Source organism: Diceros bicornis, chromosome 10 (assembly GCF_020826845.1).
Source record: "Diceros bicornis minor isolate mBicDic1 chromosome 10, mDicBic1.mat.cur, whole genome shotgun sequence".
Classification (NCBI taxonomy): domain Eukaryota; kingdom Metazoa; phylum Chordata; class Mammalia; order Perissodactyla; family Rhinocerotidae; genus Diceros; species Diceros bicornis.
The window spans coordinates 68,052,344-68,073,513 of NC_080749.1; the positions used below are offsets into that span (position 1 = coordinate 68,052,344).

Here is a 21,170-nt window from a genome sequence, read left to right on the forward strand (position 1 = left end):
GAAGGTTTGAAAATATGAATTCATTGATTAGGGACTCCTTCGAGAGAGTAGACAAGTCAAGGAAGAAGCACTTTGCAGCTAAGGAAAAAGTAATTGTTACACATTTGGGTTCTTTCTACCTGCCAGGCACTGTTCTAAGGCACTTTGCCAAATCATGTACTTAAGGCTCAAAACATGCATGCGAAGAAAATATCATTATCTCCCTTTTATAGATGACAAAACTATACCAAAAAGAGAAAATCCACAGTGATTGAGTGGCTTTGCCAAAATAGATGTGTTCCCATTAAATTTACAAAGCCAATATTTTAAAGCAAATTATCATTTGAATGTAATAAAATAACGTATTGTTAAAGCTATGAATAAAGTAAGTAAATGAACTGAACTACAATTGGAATGCTATAAATTATCTCACTGGCCCTATTTAAAATTGTTCTTCTCATATATAAGAGATTCTCGAAATAGGCTATACCAAATAAGTGCTTGGTGCTGGACATATAGTCAAATAAATACACAAACAAATATATATTTGTGTACATATCCCTATGTATATGTTTGTGTGCAGATGTATATTTTATCTATATCTATATCTATACATATATAATATGTATGAAAAACTAAATTCTAAATGAAATGGACAGTGGTGAAATGTAAAATATAGAATTGAGAATCAAATTGCCTATTCTTCAAAGATAACAGTTTTAGCCATCCCTGTCAATGTCATTTCAAAGTTAACCGAAACTCTTAAGCATTTCATAGCTCATTCCTATGGCCTAGGATTCCTCTTCTCCAAGTTTTATTAGACTAATCAAAATGATAGAATAACACAAACTTTAGGCATGGTGTATGCAACTAGAGCATTTTAATTTAATTCCAAAATACTGTAGAACATCACTATAACATAATCCTGCCAGTAGAGATTCCTAAGGTATGATTCATAGAATATTAAACTACATGAAAGGAATTCCATATTCAAATAAATTTGGAAAACAATGTATACTTTACTCTACTCTTGATGATCCAACAATACATGTTTGCATGTATTAAATCCCTGAGAAGTCATGTAGGTAAATAAATATGTTTAACCTTGCCTAAGCAAGTATTTTATACATTTATATCACCACAAAATTACAAATATTTTAAGACTTCTGGATGGAAATGGAACGACCATCATGAAATTGGATCATTAATAGGATATATCCTCTATTCTAGTAATTATCATCTAACCCTATAATTTTTCATGTTATTGACGGTCCCCATCACTAAACCATAAACTCTGTGACACGTTTACACTTTTATCTCTTGTGTCTATCACAAAGTAGAGGGTCGGTAAAATATTTTGGAATTCAGTTGAGAATAACACAATCAGAAACAAAGGAGTTTGCTCAAGTGGGCAGCTGTCCACTCACCGCTCTGCTTGGCGGAATGGCAAAGCTTCAAGTCATCACAAGTCCGGGCTGGGTGCTTTCTAGAGCCATCAGGGCTGCGCATGGTTTCAATCTGACTACTGAGTGACTTCAGGGTAGCGTGGACCCCTGGGTCAGTTTTGTTTTTGTCGTCAGGAGCCGCCTGATCTTCAGTAAACTCTGGAAGTGGATCTGGCATGCTCTCATCGTAGTGCCCCATGATATCCCCAAGAGCAGCTGTAAGGTGGCCAGGGGGACCCGGAGGGCCAGGTGGACCAGGCTCACCAGGAGGACCCTAATTTTAAAAAATTGGAAATACAGTTAACACATTTTTTGGTTTCTGTTTTTCTATTGGGTACAAAGGCACTGATGGAACTTGGTACATAGGGAGTTACAATGCAACATCTCAGGTTGATGATACCGAGAGATCTCTGAATCATGCCCTTATTTAACTAGAGGGTTCTGGCCTGCCAACCTGTAACATTTCAAGGATGAGAAATGATGCATAACTGTTTTTTCAGGTAACATATTTGCAAGTCAGCATCTGAGATAAAGATCAAAGCACAAAATATTTGCTCTGATGTTCACCCTGCAGATGCAATACATTTTATGTAGAATTTGTAGATATGTACATTCATTTCCAAACTGTTTTGGACAAGGCACCACTAAAATGTTTTCAAAGGATTTATGGACAGAAGCTGGAGGAGGAGACGCAGAGGAGTTGTGGGTGCTAGTTCTACAAGACTTCACATCAATACCAAGGAAACACCCACCAGAAACACCCACAAGACGATGTTTCCCTATTTCCAAATAAAGGGGAAGCACAGGAAGTATTTTTAGGGGCATTAACTAGTGTGTAGATCAAAATTCTCCGCACTAATCAAAATTGAAGAAAGTTCTCTTCAGCCTTTTTATTAACAAAAATAAAGAGCTTTCTTACTCATTTGCCAAACAAGAACTGTTGAAGTGATAGGGAGATAAGCACAAAAAGTAGCAGAGGCTACAAAGTGGATCCTCTTTATTAACTCCCTTCTGCATTTTCCCAAGGAAGAACTCAGCAACTTGAGAGAATCAGCTGACAACTGAAGTGTAGTCCACACCTCACGTGGGGGGCACAGTCCTGGCAGTCAGAAGGCTGGAGTTCTAATACTGGCTGTACCACTTGTTACATGGTTCTGGACAAGATGCTTCAACCTTCAGTGCCAACATTTCCTCACCCTCAAAAGACCATTAAATCTGTTTTTTTTCTTTAAGGTCATATCACGATTCCATGCCTTCCTTTATGCTAATCTCAGGGGAAGAGATTTTTTTTTTTTTCTATCAAAGATCACAGAACCGCAAAATAAAGTCAATCAAGAGTCACATAAGTCAGAGGTATTCCAATTCTGTGGTTGTTTTTCATTCACAGTCAGAGAAATAAATAAATTAATAGGAAATATTCCTCCACACCACAGGAAATATAACGCTATTCAATTTATATAATAAATAATAAATATTTGGTTTAATAAACCAGTAAAGGGCAGAGGCAGAATAAAGAGGGAAAGATAAATAAGACCAAAGAGGAAGAAACAACAGAGAGGGAAGCACAAACTCATATACGCACATGCACACATGTGCACACATGATGGCAGATACATGAGGACGCTTCCCAAAGACCTGAGAGCCAGAATCTAATGCAATTTATAGTTTTACATAATCCTCGAGTTGATACTATTGGAATTTTCATGAAAAGTTTTGATTGAAAGCCATTCTGAATGTTGTTTTCAATGGAGAAAAACTTTAATTTCATATTCTCCACTTTCCAGCACTTTCATGAATGACTACCTTCATCAAATCTCACATTTAGTATGTTGCCATTTAAAGCAAAGCAACACGTTCATAACTTTAATTATAAATACAATCATAACTTACTACTTGCTCTTATTGGTACCGCATGATGTCAAGGCCTAGATAGCTTCGACTATGATTTTATATACTCTGTGTTAAAATATTTGAAATAGTTACTTGTACAGACAAGCTCTTGTGTGACTTTTAGGTTTGTTTTCAGAGTTCCTTAAATCTCTTGTCCACCAGGCTGCACAGCCATTCCTTGGATAGAATCCAAGCTATAAGAACAAACAGTAAGACCCTGTGGTTTTACCTCAGGTCCTGCTTCTCCGACACTGCCCCGCACACCAGGAGGCCCAATAGGCCCGAGTGGACCAGGGTTTCCTTCTTTACCAGAAGGACCAACTGGGCCTGGAGGACCCTGCAAGAGACAGAGACTGTATTTTAGGTTTTACGAAGAACACTTTTACAACGCCTTTCTCTAAACAAAGAACTATTTTCTTTATGGAGCTCTCACAATGATTTCTCAGATTTGTTTTCCTAATGACTAATAAATGGAGTTCTGGCACTTTCTAACGCTTACTATTTCATCAGACATCAATCCCCCATCATTCATGCATGGTAAAAGACCAGTATCAGTTAAAAACTTTAATAGACTACTCATCTACTTTTACTGGTAGGAGCTGTTTCATCAAATCTCATGTATTGTAAACTTAATTAGAAATTCACTTAACTAGAAGTAAGAAAATGACAGAATTTAGAGTGTTTAACTTAAATTTGTGTGCTTATACCTTAAAATCCCATCATATCCTAGTAATTTTGTGTGTGTGTGTGAGGAAGATTGGCCCTGAGCTAACCTCTATCAATCTTCCTCTTTTTTTGCTGAGGAAGATTAGCCCTGAGTCAACATCTGTGCCCATCTTCCTCTATTTTGTATATGGGATGCCGCCACAGCATGGCTCACAGCATGGCTTGATGAGCGGTGCGCCGGTCTGCGCCCAGGATCCGAACCCAGTATCCGAACCCAAGAACTCCGGGCCGCCGAAGCAGAGCACACGAACCTAACCACTACGCCACCGGGTCAGGCCTCCATATCCTGGTAATTTTAATGCTAATGTTCTCAATGTTAGGTGTGATTTTCTTACACTATATTTACATGTAGCAGAAATTCTTTCTAATGATTTTCCTAAATAAGTATGTGTGTCAATTGTCTAACGACATTAATGACCTATTAAAGGCAACATTAATATTAATATGGAATTTCTAAAAGCTTTAAATATTGGTTTCATTTTATGATTTGCTTCTAAATTAGCCTCATACAAACTACTTTTAAGGAAGTATCACAATAACCTAAAGGAAAAAATATATCCAACTTCAAAATATGTCTCCACTTCAAGGTAAGTCCTACCAGATCATCTCAAAGAGTGAAAGTTTAATAGAACTCTCAATGAACACACAGTAAGAAAATGAACTAACAGATGAGTATGTCCACCTTAGATTTTAATGTAGGCCCATAAAGTAATATGTCATATTTCAGGATATTTCTACTTAAAGGTAATTGCTAAATGGTTCGTCTCATATGTTCACTGTCAGCTTCAGAGAACCTGGGTCGACTCCAGCTTCAATATCATAAAAATGATACTCAAGCACTAGCAGTATGTCACCAAAAGCATTATTATTTACATCTGCAACTTATTAAGTTTTGTTACTTACTCTTGGGCCAAATGGTCCAGGGATTCCAGCACTGCCTTGTTCGCCATTTGGACCCTAAGTAGGAAAAAAATAAAAAATGTTGCCAAAATATTTACATCTTACATTTTTCCATTCTCGCCTTTTTTAAAATGTGCTCTCATTGACTTTAGCAGCAAAACTGCTTTCATAAAGTCATCAGTCTCTACAATGTCTACATGAGCTGACCAATACTGAAAACTATTGTGCATATGTTCTTTTGCTTTATTTCTTTATTTTGCTTTATTTCCCAACAAAATTACAGCTAATATATGGGCAATTATATTGGGCAGCTGAGTATTTAATCATTCATCAAGATATTCTCTGAAATGAAAATAAGGTATAAAAAATCCATTCACTTTATAGACAGATAAATGTTCATGTCAAGATATCTGTGTATTTTCACATGGAGGGCAAATAATACTTAAAGGAATAACTTACAGGAGGTCCAGGAAGACCTTGAAGACCAGTAAAGCCTCTGTGACCCTTCTGACCTCGGTCACCTCGATCTCCATGATCACCTTTGTCACCACGAGGTCCTTGGGGTCCCTAAAAATAAGGTCATGGCATAGATATTGCCTGTTGAGACTATAGTTTACTACAATTTTACTTTTTACAATTGTATTTACTACAATTTTGAATACTGTATTTTATATGAACTAACATGTTTACTTATTTAAATTGCATTAGACCTAGGAATTAGACCTAGGAATTCTATTTTTCTCAAAGAATGAAGATGATCACTAAGAACATAAGATATATAATAATAATAATGTTTTCCTAAAGATTCATTTTTTTAATATTTATCCTACATTCATACTAAAATGAGGTATTTTTAAGTTCAATCTAGCCTATCTGAAACATTTTCCAAAGACTATATTTCACATACTTAGCTGACATCATTATGTAAAAATATCACTACCATATGTAGATTCTTTTAAATTAAAACATGAATTCTTATTTACTTATGTTATCTCTAAGAATGAAATGTTTATTAAATCTGCATATGCAGATAAACTAACTGGATATGACAGCTGGGATTATATTAAGAAATTGGCCATGAACAGACATTTCTCCAAAGAAGATATACAGATGGCCAACAGACACATGAAAAGATGTTCAAAATCACTAACTATCAGGGAAATGCAAATCAAAACTACAATGAGATATCACCTCACGCCCGTCAGAATGGCTATAATTAACAAGACACGAAACAACATGTGTTGGAGAGGATGTGGAGAGAAGGGAACTCTCATACACTGCTGGTGGGAGTGCAAACTGGTGCAGCCACTATGGAAAACAGAATGGAGATTCCTCAAAAAATCAAGGATAGAACTACCATATGATCCAGCTATTCCACTGCTGGGTATTTATCCAAAGAACTTGAAAACACCAATTTGTAAAGGTACATGCACCCCTGTGTTCACTGCAGCGTTATTCACAATAGCCAAGACTTGGAAGCAACCTAAGTGCCCATCAAGGGACGAATGGATAAAGAAGATGTGGTATATATACACAATGGAATACTACTCAGCCATAAGAAACGATGAAATCCAGCCATTTGTGACAACATGGATGGACATTGAGGGTATAATGCAAAGTGAAATAAGCAAGAGGGAGAAGGTCAAATACCGTATGATTTCCTTCATTAAGTAGTAGATAATAACAACAATAAAGAAACACATAGGGACAGAGATTGGATTGGTGGTTACCAGGGGGAAGGGGAGGGGAGGGCGAAAGGGATAATTCGGCACATGTGTGTGGTGATGGGTTGTAATTAGTATTTTGGTGGTGAACATGATGTAATCTATGCAGAAATAGAAGTATAATGATGTACACCTGAAATTTTTACAATATTATAAACCAATGTTACTGCAATAAACAAAAAATTAAAAAAAAAAAAAGAAATTGGCCATATTTGAAAGTTGCTGAGAAAGTAATCTTAAAAGTTCTCACCACAAGAAAATAAAATTTGCAATTATGTGAGATGATGGATGTTAATTAAACTTATTGTGGTAATCATTTCACAGTATATGCACATACCAAATCATTATGTTGTACACCTTAAACTAGTACAGTGTTATATGTGAATTATACCTCAATAAAACTGGGGGAAAAATAAGAAATTGGCAAAAACTTGTTTGAGTAAATGAAAGAGGAATATCATCAAGTCGCTCTCCTCTAAAGAAAACAGAAAGAAACTCAATGTTTTTCTCATATCTGCAATATCTGTACCCAAATCCATCAATCCTAATCCTGAGAAACTAAAGAAAAAGCAATAGTTAAGAATCTTATTGTGGGACAGAAGTTCCTCTGAGAGAAGAGATAAAAATTATCTGATCAGTCTGATCAGTCTCAGGCTTCTTTTTTAAGAAGCAGCTCTAGGGGTCCGGGGGTTCAAAGTAAACGGACAAGTGGCATAGGGTCACCTATCATAAGGGCAGCTCCTGTTTTCTTTAGAGTTTTCCTAAAGCAATTGAAAATCAATCTAACTTTGGAGAATGGAAGATATCAGCAAATAGACTGGCTCTCAGGTTAATTTTTCCCTTTTTAGTTTTTTGCTCCTGTTTTGTTTGGTTCTTTTTTTTTTTTCTAAGCTGGATATACTAATTGTCAAACAGTATGGGAATCTCTTTGTAATAAAAACAAGACTAGATCTCAGTAACTTTTATATATTTTATATAACAATGTAAATTTAAATTCTAAAATCAGCCTGAATGTTTTCATAAGGTTAAAGAGATTATTTTACCTTTGGGATGCCCCAAAATCTCATAATTGAAAATAAACTAAACCAGAAAGCACTTTCTTAAATTATTAACTAAAATTCATTTAATCATGGAAAACAAAACCGTATTGTTTGTAAGTGGTTAGAGAACCATTCCCTTGACATGCTGTGTAATTATGAAATCTTCTCCAGTCAAGCTCAGATCAAAGCTGAGAATTAGGATATAATAATAGGCCATGATTTTAAGGCTATAATTGTTCTTCATGAATATAGATATTGATTTATATAATGGGTGTGAAAGGAACATGATCTATTAGACTGCCCATAAGAGATGATTCGTTCATGGTCTGTATAACAATCATTAACCTGCAAGCAAGTGCAAATAACAAAAAGATCACAACATGGGTAGGGCAGTCTAGGTGAAAATAAAACATGGTATTTGAACAGCACTTTTCAAGTTTACAAAGAGCTTTCAAATCCATTTTCCTATGTGATTTTTAGAAAATCTCTGAGAGAATGACACTATTATTCCTATTATTTTGGAAGAAAACTGTCACTCTAAAGGTCTTCATTGGCTATTAAAAGAATTCATAGTTTAATTCAGAGAAGCTAGGTTAAAATTATAAAAACAAATATAAATTGCTGGGTATTATTTTAAATTAATATTTTTGTCCAAAGCTTGAGGAATTTAGTAATTTTTATTTATGAATCTTAAATTGTACTTTTTCTTTGGAAGTATATTTTATGTAAGAAGACAGATATTTTTAAAGAAAACCAGAGAACTTACAGGTAAGCCACGTTTCCCAGCTCGACCAGGTGGTCCTATAGGGCCCCGAGAACCCTGGAAGAAATTTTCACAAAAACTAACTAAAAAATATATGCATATATTGTACAGATATAGGATTCAAAAAACATATTTTTGTAGTTGGATACTTACATATGTTTATGTGTATTTATGTGTATACTCTTATGGCTAATTGACTAAAATCAGGCTAATGTCCCTAGGTATAAGAATGTGTTCACTATAACTCCAATGACACTTCTATAGTCAACTTCATTAACTGACTTCATGAATGAAGATCACCTTAGTTGATTGTAGTTAGACATTACTTGCTCAAATTTAACATGATGCATACTTATCACATTTCCTATAAATCACAACATTTTTAGATGAAAATCAAGATTTTTGAATATCTATTAGAAATCAAATGTTTTCCTTTAAGACTAAAAAAATGTAATTCATATTTGTTTATCATTCTTTGTTTAGAGTCCTTGATCAAGTGCTCATGTATGACTGTATCCATGCATGTATGTACCTCATAATATAGCATATTGATGTTTATTACTGTCAGTATGAAACCAACTCTCCTTACCGGGTCTCCTCTCTGCCCTGCATCTCCTGGGGCACCAACAGGGCCTGGAGTCCCGGGCGCACCCTGAGAGCCTGGCAGGCCTGCAGGTCCAGGGTCTCCACGATCCCCCTGACAAGAATAACCATATTATTCTTTAAATATTTATTCTAAACCATAGTATTCTATATGCCCGTGCTATTCATGATAAGAAAAAAATGTACCTTTCTAAAAAATTATTTATTATTTTACTTATATTTTCTCAGTAATACATCAAACTGACAAGAATAAGATTATTTCTCCCGAGTTTCAGATCTTATCCCTCCCCTTACTCTCATGTTATTACTCGCATAGTATAGGAGTATAGGAGTGGTCACCTCCAGAATTGAGCATCTTTCTTAGCCCAGCAGTCTTCAAACTGGGGTATCCATACACTTGGGATAAACAATGGCTTTCCAAAGAGTGTTAAAACAGGAAAAATTTTAAAGAAACCATTTTCCAGATTTTCAACTCCATATTTTCCAGATTTCCAACTCCATATGTCTTCTTCCTCTTTAATAATTGCCCTTCTTCCACTTTATAAAAGAAAAGCAGACAACATACCATCTGCAATCTTATTATGGTGCAATGCCCCAAGGAGTAGACACCTCTGGGCACCAAACTAAGGGACTTTTCCAGAATGCACAGTTCACTTGAGAATAAAGCAGAGAGGTATTTGGAAAGGAAGAAGTTGCTCTTTATTTTACCCTGGTGACCCAATTATGACAAGGCTTCAAACCTGACTTGTCTCCTTAAGAAGTCAGAGGTGAGATTATTGTTATATGAACATATAGTAGCATAATTATTTGACTTGAAAAATGTAGTCAGACTTTTTTTTTTTTTGACAGAAATTGTCTTATTTGACTGATTAGTTTGCCAACCAATAAACTTTGGCAGTTAAGTTAGAGAACAGATACACAATACATTGAATAAGGTAAATTGGCAACTCCAAGATTTTGAAATAAAATATATTGAAAGCATGTATACAGTTAGAATTTAGCAAGAATTACCTCCTTTGCAACCATTTAAACTTATGATTAAAATAAAATGTGATGGCAACTTAAAATGTGCATAGAGATTCGCAGACTCTCTAAATTATATCAGGGAGTACATTGGCAAAAATCTTTGAAGGCTACTGCACTCGATAAATATCCTGACCAAGGGAAAAACCCAGACACCAGAAGAATTTGCATTCCCTGGCTTTACCCCAAGATTCCTCAAAACTCTTTCTTCGCCTTTCTTTGAGTGCCTACTAGATACTTTAAATATGTTCTTCAAAGCACAGATGCCTAATGGTACAGGTATTAATCATAAAGTATGTGAAAACTGAGGTTCAGAAAATTTGTTCAAGATCACATAGCTAGTCTCTTAAGGAATCAAGATTCCAATCCAGGTCTGTCTGGCTTCCCCAAGTTCATTCTGCTACAGGATGAGCTCTTAAAGACCCATTGATCAAAACAGACATTAGAATAGGGGCTATTTTTTGCCTTCCATGAACTGATGAGTAGTCTGAGACAACTGTGTGACTGCCCAAAGGGACTGGAGCTTCAGATAAAGTTGGGGATATTTTCAGTTTAGCACGTCTAATTTGAAAGCACATCATGGAATATACAATACTTAGAAAGCCACATGGTTTATTTCCTCATGGAGCATTCGCTTTAGGAGGTGAGTAGAGAATTTCACACAGCTTTAGTTCTGCTTCCACACTTCTGTGAATGAGCTTGCAATTTAGACTGCTTCATGTGTATCTTCATCCAAAGCCTTCATGTTGCACCAAATACGAAAGCAATGTGCTTTCCTACTGTTAAAAAAAATGTCATCTCCTTTTGCTCTGAATTCAAATCTCATTTCAATAAGATCTACCAAAATTATGACATTACAAAAAAGGTTGCTACTATCAGAAAAAATCAGGGCTGCATTGGAGCTATGAGAAGACAGTGTAGTTTTTTACTTTTTAGTATTACAAAGATTTCAAATTTACATTACTCCAGACTTTTTAATCAGTGAAATTGTCCTTACACGTTCTCCCACAGCACCATCCCGTCCTGGGGTACCATCATTACCAGCCGGACCCTATAAAGAATCATATTTGAAAAGTGAATTAACTGAGTAATGAAAATAATCTCATTCCAATTGCCAGAAATATTACAGCATATTTTCCACCTTTCTACTATAAACTATAAATTAACATTTATGGAAATTTCAGTGGAAGAAATGCTTCTGCCATTTTTTCTATTACTTTGAATTGGTTGTAAAATTATTAACACCTTCTTACTTTTCTCTGTGTGTGCGCGCACCAATTTGAAACACAGTTTTATTTAAGACATTGCATTTTCTACTTACAATACAATCTTATAAAGGCCAATGTTATTTCCTTTCCCCACACACATATCCCATATTCAAGTCTTAAGAATGCCCAGTTATGTACTATAGCAGCTCAACTTTAAAACTGCCATGGAATTTGCTACAAATTTGTGTCCTTCAGTGTTTTGTGTGGAATAATGCTAAATCTATGCTCAGGTTGGCTCAATCAACCTCTTTAATTGTGGGCCCAGATGAGGTACCACCTGATGGAGAACGTCCACCAGTGGGAAGTCCCAGGTATTCCTCCTGGCATGCCTCCTGCACTTAATCTAAATTCTTCATTTCATTTTAAAAAAGGAAGAAAAATCCTCCAATTCCTTGAAATAAATAGATGACAATTACATTTGGTATTTTATGTTTCGTTTGTATTACCAGTGAATGGTTTTTCTCCCTTTTACTTCTTAAACTTATCCAAGTAATATCCTTAAAGTTTTGAAATAAAACAAATGCTGTTTACATGATATTAAATTACTTTTTTTTAAGTATATAGTCTTCTCCTTCTATTTTATTTTGATTTTTTTTAGAACTATGTTTTTACCATTTGATTAAAAATTGCTCTGAAAGGCATTGATTGTTTCTTTCAAGAAAATGTGACATTAACTAGTGATTTACCCATTAAAGCACTGCACAGGGAAGATTCCAAACTATAAGTTCTCAAACTACCTTTCAAAAACTAAAATCCTCTCAAAAGAGCCTTACGAAACACAACATTCATAACGTTACTTCATAGTGATATTTACATAAAATGATCTCTATTTAACTTTGCCCTTTTCACAAGCTGTAATATTTACATTAATCCTATCACCATAAAACTTGGCAATTTTGACAAATATGACGTTACAGAATGAAATAATAACAAGGGAAAGATGAATGGATGTGTCCTTTCACTTTCAAAACAATTTAGCAACAACCTAAATCAACTAAAATACTGGCTCCAGACTAGATGAAGATCGGTGCACAGACACCAGTCTCACTACCTTTCCCTTAACGTCATCGTTTAGTCAACTCTTTAGGGAGGCAGAGGACATCAAATAGCATCACTAAGAAACTTCCTTCAGCCCAAATGTACAATCAGTTTCTAGACTTCTAAATTGATTTCTAAATAAAAAATTGTCCCCCGGACACCCAGATAAGGAGAGGAGAGTTGTTTCACTGCAGTACTCACTTCAGGGCCAGGTTCCCCCACAGGGCCGTTAGAGCCTGGGGGGCCCACGGGTCCAGGTGGACCTTTGTCTCCTGGTGCACCAGTTGGTCCTACTTTTCCTGGTGTGCCCTGAAATAAAAGTATAAATTTGTCAACCACTTCTGAAGAAACTTAAGAATACCAGTTCACATACAAGCTACGTGTATTCAAATGGCAGTTCTGTAGCTCCTACTACAGTAACAATCGTCCATTATCCCACAACTTCCATGTCACTGTAGTGCCTTCTCAGAGGCATGCCCACAGTCCGTGACATATTAAAAGGACTAAAAAGTATCCCTTGCCACACACTCAAGTGTGCACTTTGGGTTCTAATCTGGTGTTCTATGATCAGTTCTGGCTGCCCTGCTGGAATCTGCGTCACTAGTAAGACATGCTCATCCTTACTCACTTCTGCTTTGTCTGCTCACTTTATTTCTATATCCTGGCACTTCGGTCTCACTATTGGGAGATTTTGCTTCCAGGTTCTTGGCTCACTTCTGCTAACAATAAGTCATCCCTTAACCCCTGGTTTGCTGGTTTCAGATCTCTACCCATGTGTCCCCCAGTTCCAAGGTCCCAGAAGTACATCTCTCCATTTACATTACATATGAAAACATCATTTATTTTGTTCTCAACCATGTAAACTTTCAGCAGTAAAATTTAGTCTCTTCAAAGTTAACCGTGAGTCAAACTTTCATCCATATGCCAGGGAATACGAGATTCTTAGCACTCTCCAGGGAACAGGAGATTACTTTCAGAGTTCTTTATGGTTCACCCTACTTTCACCTCCAATATTACTTTAGCTCAATTATTTCTGCCCTTTAATGGTTTATGAAAACTTACCCTCTGAACTGTGAAATATGGATGTTTTTGTTAGGCATGTTTATTTAAAAAGAGGCTATCTACTCACTAGGAGATTATCCCCCTTCTCTAGCTCCATGGATATTTTTCATCTTTGAAGAAAGATTTAGAGTCACCAAAAATCTGTATCCTTATTTGTCTACTTCTCTAGTTCCAAGGTTAAATAAATATATTTTTCAAAGACTTTGTAAGGTACTTAAGTAAAGAATTTGACATTTAAAGTCAAAAGGCTTTTAAGATACTCAGAATTTGTGTCTCAAGAAGACTGGAAATCTACTAAACAACAGCAATAAAAAAGAACCATGATAAATTTTCTCTTCACAAATTATATTGTACAGAATCAAATTCAATATTGACCAATACAGCAACTCACCGCTGGGCCTGGCAGACCGGGCATGCCTCTCTCTCCACGCTGTCCAGGCATGCCAACAATTCCTCTTTGTCCAGTCATTCCAGCTGGACCAGGGGGACCATCTGGACCCTAAGTTTAAGGATAAACTACTAATTAGAAATTCTCCAGGGTAAAACTATATGCAAGCTTTACAGGTTTTTTGGTATTAGAAATGTTCCCCATTTTCTAAAACCATACTGTACATGAGTAGTCATAATTTGTAATCCACACAGAGCCTCTAGCATTATTTAAAGGTGAAAATGGCTCATTTGTTGGATGGGAACTTGAAGACTAATGTGAATATTGATGGAATAAAAGAGGTAACTACTCAGGCAAATATTTTTTCTCTTTTTAAAAAAACAAAAAAAAATTTAAAAATAGAAAAGAAATAGTGATCTATTTAAACACACTAATGTTCAGAAGCATTTAGATATTAAATAAAATAATGTGCTTTTTAAAAATTTTCTGCATATACTGCAGATTTTTAACAGAGTGTTTTCTTTTTTAGTTTTTTAACACCATATCCCTTACTGTTATATTTTTATATCCGTACATATACTTTTTTTCTAGAGCAGAAAACTGTTAATTAAAAACCTATGGGGCAAAATGCACTTAATGGATTTATGAAAGGGCTCAGGATAACGTATAAACAGTTTCTTTGTGGCAGTGATTATTACGGATTTCTATTAGTAAATATCTCAATTAGAGGCAGTCTGAACAAAGATATCAAACTCACAGGTTGTCCATCTTCTCCTGGGTCACCTTTGTCTCCTGGGCCACCAGGGGGGCCAGCTGGTCCTCGATCTCCCACTCGGCCATGAGAGCCAGGGTCCCCACGAAGACCTGGTGGTCCCTCCTTCCCGGGTTCCCCTAAAGGCCCTGCAGGTCCTGGAGCTCCCTAGCATAACATAGAAAGAAACCCAGGAGGGCGAAGTGAAAGCCATGTTAGAGGACCAGATGCAATGGTCTCTGCCTCAGAGGCAGAGTCCCAAGCCTCACGGGTCCATTTTTTCTGTTAGATAATCAATCATTCAGTGGATTTAAACAAAATTAAACAAAACACAGCTGCAGATTCATTCCCCAGGAGAAAAGCTGAATCATTTGCAGACAATTACCTTTGGGTCATTATTAAAAGTGTGCTGAAATTAACTTGAATTTTCAAATTTCTTAAGGTTCTGCTCCAACAACGAATATATAACATTTTATTCTGTCTGACCTGATCTTATAGTGAAAGAATAACATTTATTAAACAAAGTTTCAGAGATGCTTCCTAACTAAAGGAAATGATTATTAGCACATAATATTGTTAGTATTTAGTACCCAAATGGAATAATAGTCTAACATTGTGGCTAAAAAGGACTTGCAAATAAGCTACTCCAAGAAACATTGGATGATTAAAGATGAATTTGCATTGATAACATGCCAGTATACTGGTACGGTACCAGTACCAACATACCAGTACCGGGTTTTCTCCACAGAATTGGGATGAGAGTTGTTAACATGAGATAACAAATCATTAAGGGATTAAATAAAAGAATAACTAATAACTCAAATATTTGTGTGTATATCTATATAATATGTACATACATGTGTGTTTTTATACATTTGTGTGTGTGTGTGTGTAATAATTCCACTATCAATTATTTGAGTTACTGAATTGACTTACAGTGGGGCCTGGAGGTCCAACTCTCCCGGCAGAACCAGGAAATCCTGTAGCACCCTAAAAATATAATATCACATGAGCAATTTTAAAATAACAATTAGTTTCATATACTTTCTGGGATCTTTTTTTTTTCACAGGGATATAGGCCTTTATATTCCCTTTCTTGTGACCAATATATTTTTTTCTTATATCCTATGTTTTTGAGAATGGATCAGGATTAATTGGTAGGAAGGACGCTATTTTCCTCTCTCCACCTTCTTCTCTCTACTTTCCACTTATCTTGAACATATACACGTACATTCAAGGCTAGGGCTACAATTACATTAACATTTTATATAACAGAATTATATAAAGTTCTTCCCACATTTTTCATTACCTCTTCCATAGGTAATATATTATTTATGTTACATATGAGGCAGCTGAGTCTCCAAGATCATAAAACTAATTTTAATCCAGATCTCCATCTAAGTTAAGTGACTTTTCTATTACAGTATAGTTATACAAGTAAAAATTTGTTGTTGTAGCTTGAGATTAACTTTAAAGCAGCCACGAAGTACTAGATATCTGTGACTAGCTGTATGTAATTCCCAGAGCTCCAAATCAACTCACAGGTGGACCCTGAGTTCCTCGACCACCTTTTAGTCCAGGAACACCATTAGGACCCTAAATGGAAAGAAACAAACAAACGATCACTGTAGTAAATCCAAATGGCCTAAACACAAGGTCTAAACTTGGGCACTGGACTCAAGTTGTGTCTTTTTTTTTTTAACTTACATGAGGGCCTGGGGATCCTGCTAGACCTTGTGGTCCAGGAGAGCCAGCATCGCCCTTCTGTCCGGGCTCTCCAGGTTCACCTTTTACTCCAGGCTGCCCGTCAGGGCCCTATGTCAATTGTATAAATAAGCAATTGATTATAACACTTATAGACAAATTATGTCACAGTAATTATTACTAACATCTCATTTAATCATTTATTGTAAAATGGTGCTTTGTAATCAGTATTAAAACATAGAAGAAAAAAATGTCCTGATGAGATCTTTGAAGACAGTCTGAAAAAATGTTATCCCACCACATTTTTATTTAAGCACACAATTTGAAAGCATGCAAATTCATCCATTTTTGTGCCAGTCTATGAAAAAAATGTGTCTAAAATGAGAATATTTCCTAGAAAACTATAAACATTCCAGAATCTTAATATACCTTAAAATATGAGTGATAATTAATTAAACTCATTGTTATAACAAGAGGAGTGTTCGTTGTAAATTAGAGATATTTGAAAATCATACCTGGGGTCCAGCAAAACCAACAGCCCCAGTAGGGCCATTTTCACCACGAGAACCCTGGGAGAAAACAAAGATTACGGTAGCTTTCACGCATTATTCTAAACAGGAATAGTATTTAAAAATAAAATTATATAAATTTGTAGTGTCTTGAAATATACAGATAGAGAAATTAGACATATTGCTTGAGGAAGACTCTTCATGGTGATATAGAGATAAGGGCTATAGAACAAAATTTCCAAGGTCTGAAGTCTCAAAGAAGCTTCTTAACTATTTAGTAAATGAGCTGCTTACCTAGACTTAATAGATTGCATAGAAATAATATAGTGATAATTTTTTTAAATTTAATGAGAAAAGCAAAAGTTGAAAACCATTAAGTTATAAATAACCTAATCCAATAGGCGTGGTTTAAAATAAATATCAAGACAAAATAATGAATTGTTTACTGCTCAATCTTATACTAAGGAACGTCAAAATACTGTCACTTACAGGATTGCCACGGGAGCCAGGAGGGCCAACTAAACCTCGAGGACCAGGTTCACCCTAGAAAGAAAATTTTAGATGGTTAATATCCAAAACGATAGCAAAACATGACACAATTCTAGGATGCTGGGCACTGTGTGAGCGCCAGATAATGAGGGACAACTCTGAGATGATCTAGCCCAACTACCATATATTATAAAAGAGAAAACATGAGAGAGAGCCAGACCTCATGATTCTCAGTCCACAAAATAACAATTTAGGACATTACCTTTTCTCCAGTGGGACCCGCAGGACCTGGAGGACCCAAGGGACCTGGAAGACCCTGTCAATGAACAGAACGTAGGCACACTGAGGAAACGAATGCACAGAAATCTCCAATGTTTAAACAACAAACAAAGAAGGGACTATTTTATTATAGCTTGGCTGCTTTTGCAAAACATTATCTATAACAAATGATATAATCTGTATATTCTCAAGATTTTTCAATCTAGTCTAAAACAATTTCCACCGGATTTTCTCCACAAAACGTTTTAATCTCTCTCATCCAGCTCATCCATGTATAATGTCTTCAAACACTAGTTCTAAATTAATACTATTCTTCAACAGGGTTCCTCTGTGTTTTAGCCTATTTCCTGTTGCTAATAACTATCTGAAGTTTGAGTATAGATTGAAGGGAGGCTTTTCTTCTTTTGTATAGAATATTATATTGTTAAATTATAATATACTAGTGAAATATCACTCTTTGTATTTAAAAAAAAAGGGAAATTGTGCTAAAGCATTCCATTTTCTACATTTCCCTGAGATGAAAAGGAATGTTACTACCAGCTACACTGAGGTCGGTGGGGTTCTTTGGCTCAGAGCACAGGGGAGCCACCACATGGGGAAGAACCTGAGTCTTCTTGACATTGGTCACAACCTTTAAACTGCTGGACTATAGAGGAGTCCTTTCTAAAACAAGTTTTCTCTCAAAATTTGTGTACTGCCTCTTCAAATGCAGCCCAAATATTCTTTTGTCATTTAATTTCTGAATGCATTACTGAAGAGACTTGAGGAGCAAAAATGACTTTTTAATTCTATATTTTTGACAAGAACAGGAGAAAACTGTGATCTTACGTTCTCTGGATCTATAATGAAACAATATTCTTCCAATAATTTACCTAACATACCTCCTTAAAGGATTTGATTAATATAAAGATCACTTCATTAAATTCACAGACATTTCTTTTTCATAGAGAGAAAACATATTATTCATTTTTTTTCCTTTACTATAAGATTACAGTGAATGCTCTGGTCTGCTTTTTCCCTAAAACACTGCGTTGCCCTCACTAAAAATAAAGCAGTCATTGCTTAAGTCTTGGTCCTATTACATTGCATTTTCAAAGTAATTCGTAGGAACAATAGATACATATTTCAAGTTTCCCCTTAAAATAAACTGTCAAGGTGTCATTCCTTCAAACAGTATTGCACTACTTACTACGAAATCCAGACCAGTCATGATGTAAAATACAAACCATATACCAGATTTACTTAGATTGTTTTTGAAACATTAAATCAAATATTAGATTTAAATAAAAGGCAAGAGACATTTTGTGTTCATAATTTGCTAAACTGTTTCACCCTTAATTAGCTTTTCATAAAAAGAAAAAAGGGATAATTACCACTAAGGCTAAAACTCTTCTATATTTTACTTTATTTTTTTAATTAGAAGCTAATATAATCAATGTATTAACAGCAGCTCAGCGTGATCTCTTTTTTTATAGTATAACTGCTATTGCCAGGGCACAACACGACAATTAACCACAAACCATGTCTCACTGACACAAATCATTTATCAACTATCAGGAACTATTCTAGGAAATGTTGAATGTCTCAGCGACTGTAACTATCTGCTCTTACGTGACAGAATCATTCATGTCTGAAAATATATTTTCCATCTGATTATTCTTAGAATTGCAAATGCATTCAAATTTGAGGACCTAAAGCTTGTTAAATGTCAGTTTCTGACATGATATTAAACAATGCTTTGGGGTCAACCATCCTTCTTTACAGTTCACTTATTCAGCCTCTTTATTGACAAAAGCACTATGATGACTCATCGGGCAGTAATTTTCTCAGTCCTAACATCCACTATGTTGAGAAACGGTCATCACAACTTTGGCTGCTCTACAAAACTCTACGTGCCTGCACTGGAGTGAAGTCTGGGACAGCTCATTAGATCGGCATTTTAATAGAAACAAACATTGCACATGAAATAAAAAGAAGATAGGCAAAGATAAAGAGGACCCCACTGCTTAAAGGACTGATCCTATGAGCACAATAAAAATGTGTTGTATTCATTCTCTCAACAATGACTTTACTTTTTGGCTTGCTCTAATTCAAGGGAAGCAAAATGAGTATCCACAGTTGATCAACATCAAATCTCAAATTTCATCATTCTCCGAATCCTGACCACCATGGAAACGTGATGAACTTTATTTTGGAAAGTTCGGGCAAATTCATATGATAATGAGGATGTCGATTTCTAGCCCGGCTGGTAAAGGAATGGTTTCACTTACTCTCGCTCCATCATTTCCAGCTGTGCCTTCAGCACCTTTCTCTCCTACACCACCCTGAGAAAACACACAAAACATCATTTATTCATTTAATTGTCTTTTTCCCACACTTGCATGAAAGCTTCATAAGAGCAGGGGCTTATCTCTTCTGTTCGTAGCTGTATCTCCTTGAGCTTAGAACAATGCCTGGCACTGTGCATTTTCTCAATAAATGTATATTGAAGGAATGAATGAATGAATGACTTGTGACTCAGGATGGTAGAAGTACAAGTCTGCCCAGGAAATCATTATCAGTAGAAAGTGTAAATGAATGAATACAAAAACCAGACTTACTCTGTCACCCTTGGGGCCATGAATTCCTGCAATTCCTCTTTCTCCCGGCATACCTTGAAGGCCTGGTGGGCCTGTATCTCCAGGGGTCCCAGTTGGTCCTGGACTGCCCTACAATGAACCAACAATAAGTGAGCTTACCTAGGTATTAAGGTTGAACCACATGGGATTTCTGTCTTGGTAGGTCAAAAATAGAATCTCAGCAATTTCATACGGTTCAACCTAGTGCTTAAATTTTTCATTTGGGAAAATTGTCCCTGAGTTCATTTTTTTAAATTAAAAAAAATCTGAACTTGTCATTTTGATTGTTGGTTTATGTTTCAAGTTTTCTCTTTGGGGAAATTGAGTACCAATTCAAATAAGAATGATAGAGTTGCCTTTTTTTTTTCTTTTTTTTTGGCAACATCATAGGGATTCTAATAAAGAAAGAAGACAATACATTTAGAAAGTATTTCATTCTCTCTATAATGAACCCTGCCATTAAGCTGCTTTTCAGGCTCATTCAGGGATTACATTGAAGCAATCTTATGCAATCACTCTGGATCTTGAAGATGATATGGGATCTAACGTTGTATGATCATGAAAAATTCCACTTCAGTTGTTTGCACTGAAGTTGGCCACATTGTCTTCTATCAATCTTAAAACAGCACTCAAAAGGAAATGGTACTGATTTTTGCCTTATGATGTATTGTATTTTCAGATTTCAAAAACAACACACTTTCACATATTTAATAAGCAGAATAGTGGAACTTGAGACAAGGAAAATGGAGCATATGATTAGGAATACCTCCTAATAAACTATGCAATTTTCTATTTCTCGTTTCTGCTTATTAATGGAAGTCATTAGTAAAATTTATATAAATAAATATTAGAAATGGGTTTATATATGAGAACATATCACTATGTGTACTAGACCATAAATCCCATCACAGAAGAGAGTCCTTTTTAGCTGACTCTTTAGTGCCAAGGGTAAGCCTAGTAGGTACTCATTA

General features: G+C 35.6%; 1 protein-coding gene across 2 annotated transcripts in view; it reads right to left on the minus strand.

Moving 5' to 3' along the window:
- The window catches only part of COL5A2 (collagen type V alpha 2 chain), a 177,690-nt gene that overhangs the window by 4,950 nt on the left and 151,570 nt on the right, over positions 1 to 21,170 (minus strand). For both annotated transcript variants that reach the window (XM_058549402.1, XM_058549401.1), the window contains exons 34-51: positions 20,182 to 20,289; positions 19,852 to 19,905; positions 17,565 to 17,618; positions 17,303 to 17,356; positions 16,820 to 16,873; positions 16,308 to 16,415; positions 16,143 to 16,196; positions 15,537 to 15,590; positions 14,607 to 14,768; positions 13,853 to 13,960; positions 12,601 to 12,708; positions 11,091 to 11,144; positions 9,057 to 9,164; positions 8,471 to 8,524; positions 5,400 to 5,507; positions 4,944 to 4,997; positions 3,544 to 3,651; positions 1,407 to 1,698 (exon numbers count right to left, since the gene is read on the minus strand). In XM_058549402.1, coding sequence (XP_058405385.1) covers positions 1,407 to 1,698; positions 3,544 to 3,651; positions 4,944 to 4,997; positions 5,400 to 5,507; positions 8,471 to 8,524; positions 9,057 to 9,164; positions 11,091 to 11,144; positions 12,601 to 12,708; positions 13,853 to 13,960; positions 14,607 to 14,768; positions 15,537 to 15,590; positions 16,143 to 16,196; positions 16,308 to 16,415; positions 16,820 to 16,873; positions 17,303 to 17,356; positions 17,565 to 17,618; positions 19,852 to 19,905; positions 20,182 to 20,289 — 1,696 coding nt within the window. The remainder of the gene's footprint in view (positions 1 to 1,406; positions 1,699 to 3,543; positions 3,652 to 4,943; positions 4,998 to 5,399; positions 5,508 to 8,470; positions 8,525 to 9,056; positions 9,165 to 11,090; positions 11,145 to 12,600; positions 12,709 to 13,852; positions 13,961 to 14,606; positions 14,769 to 15,536; positions 15,591 to 16,142; positions 16,197 to 16,307; positions 16,416 to 16,819; positions 16,874 to 17,302; positions 17,357 to 17,564; positions 17,619 to 19,851; positions 19,906 to 20,181; positions 20,290 to 21,170) is intronic.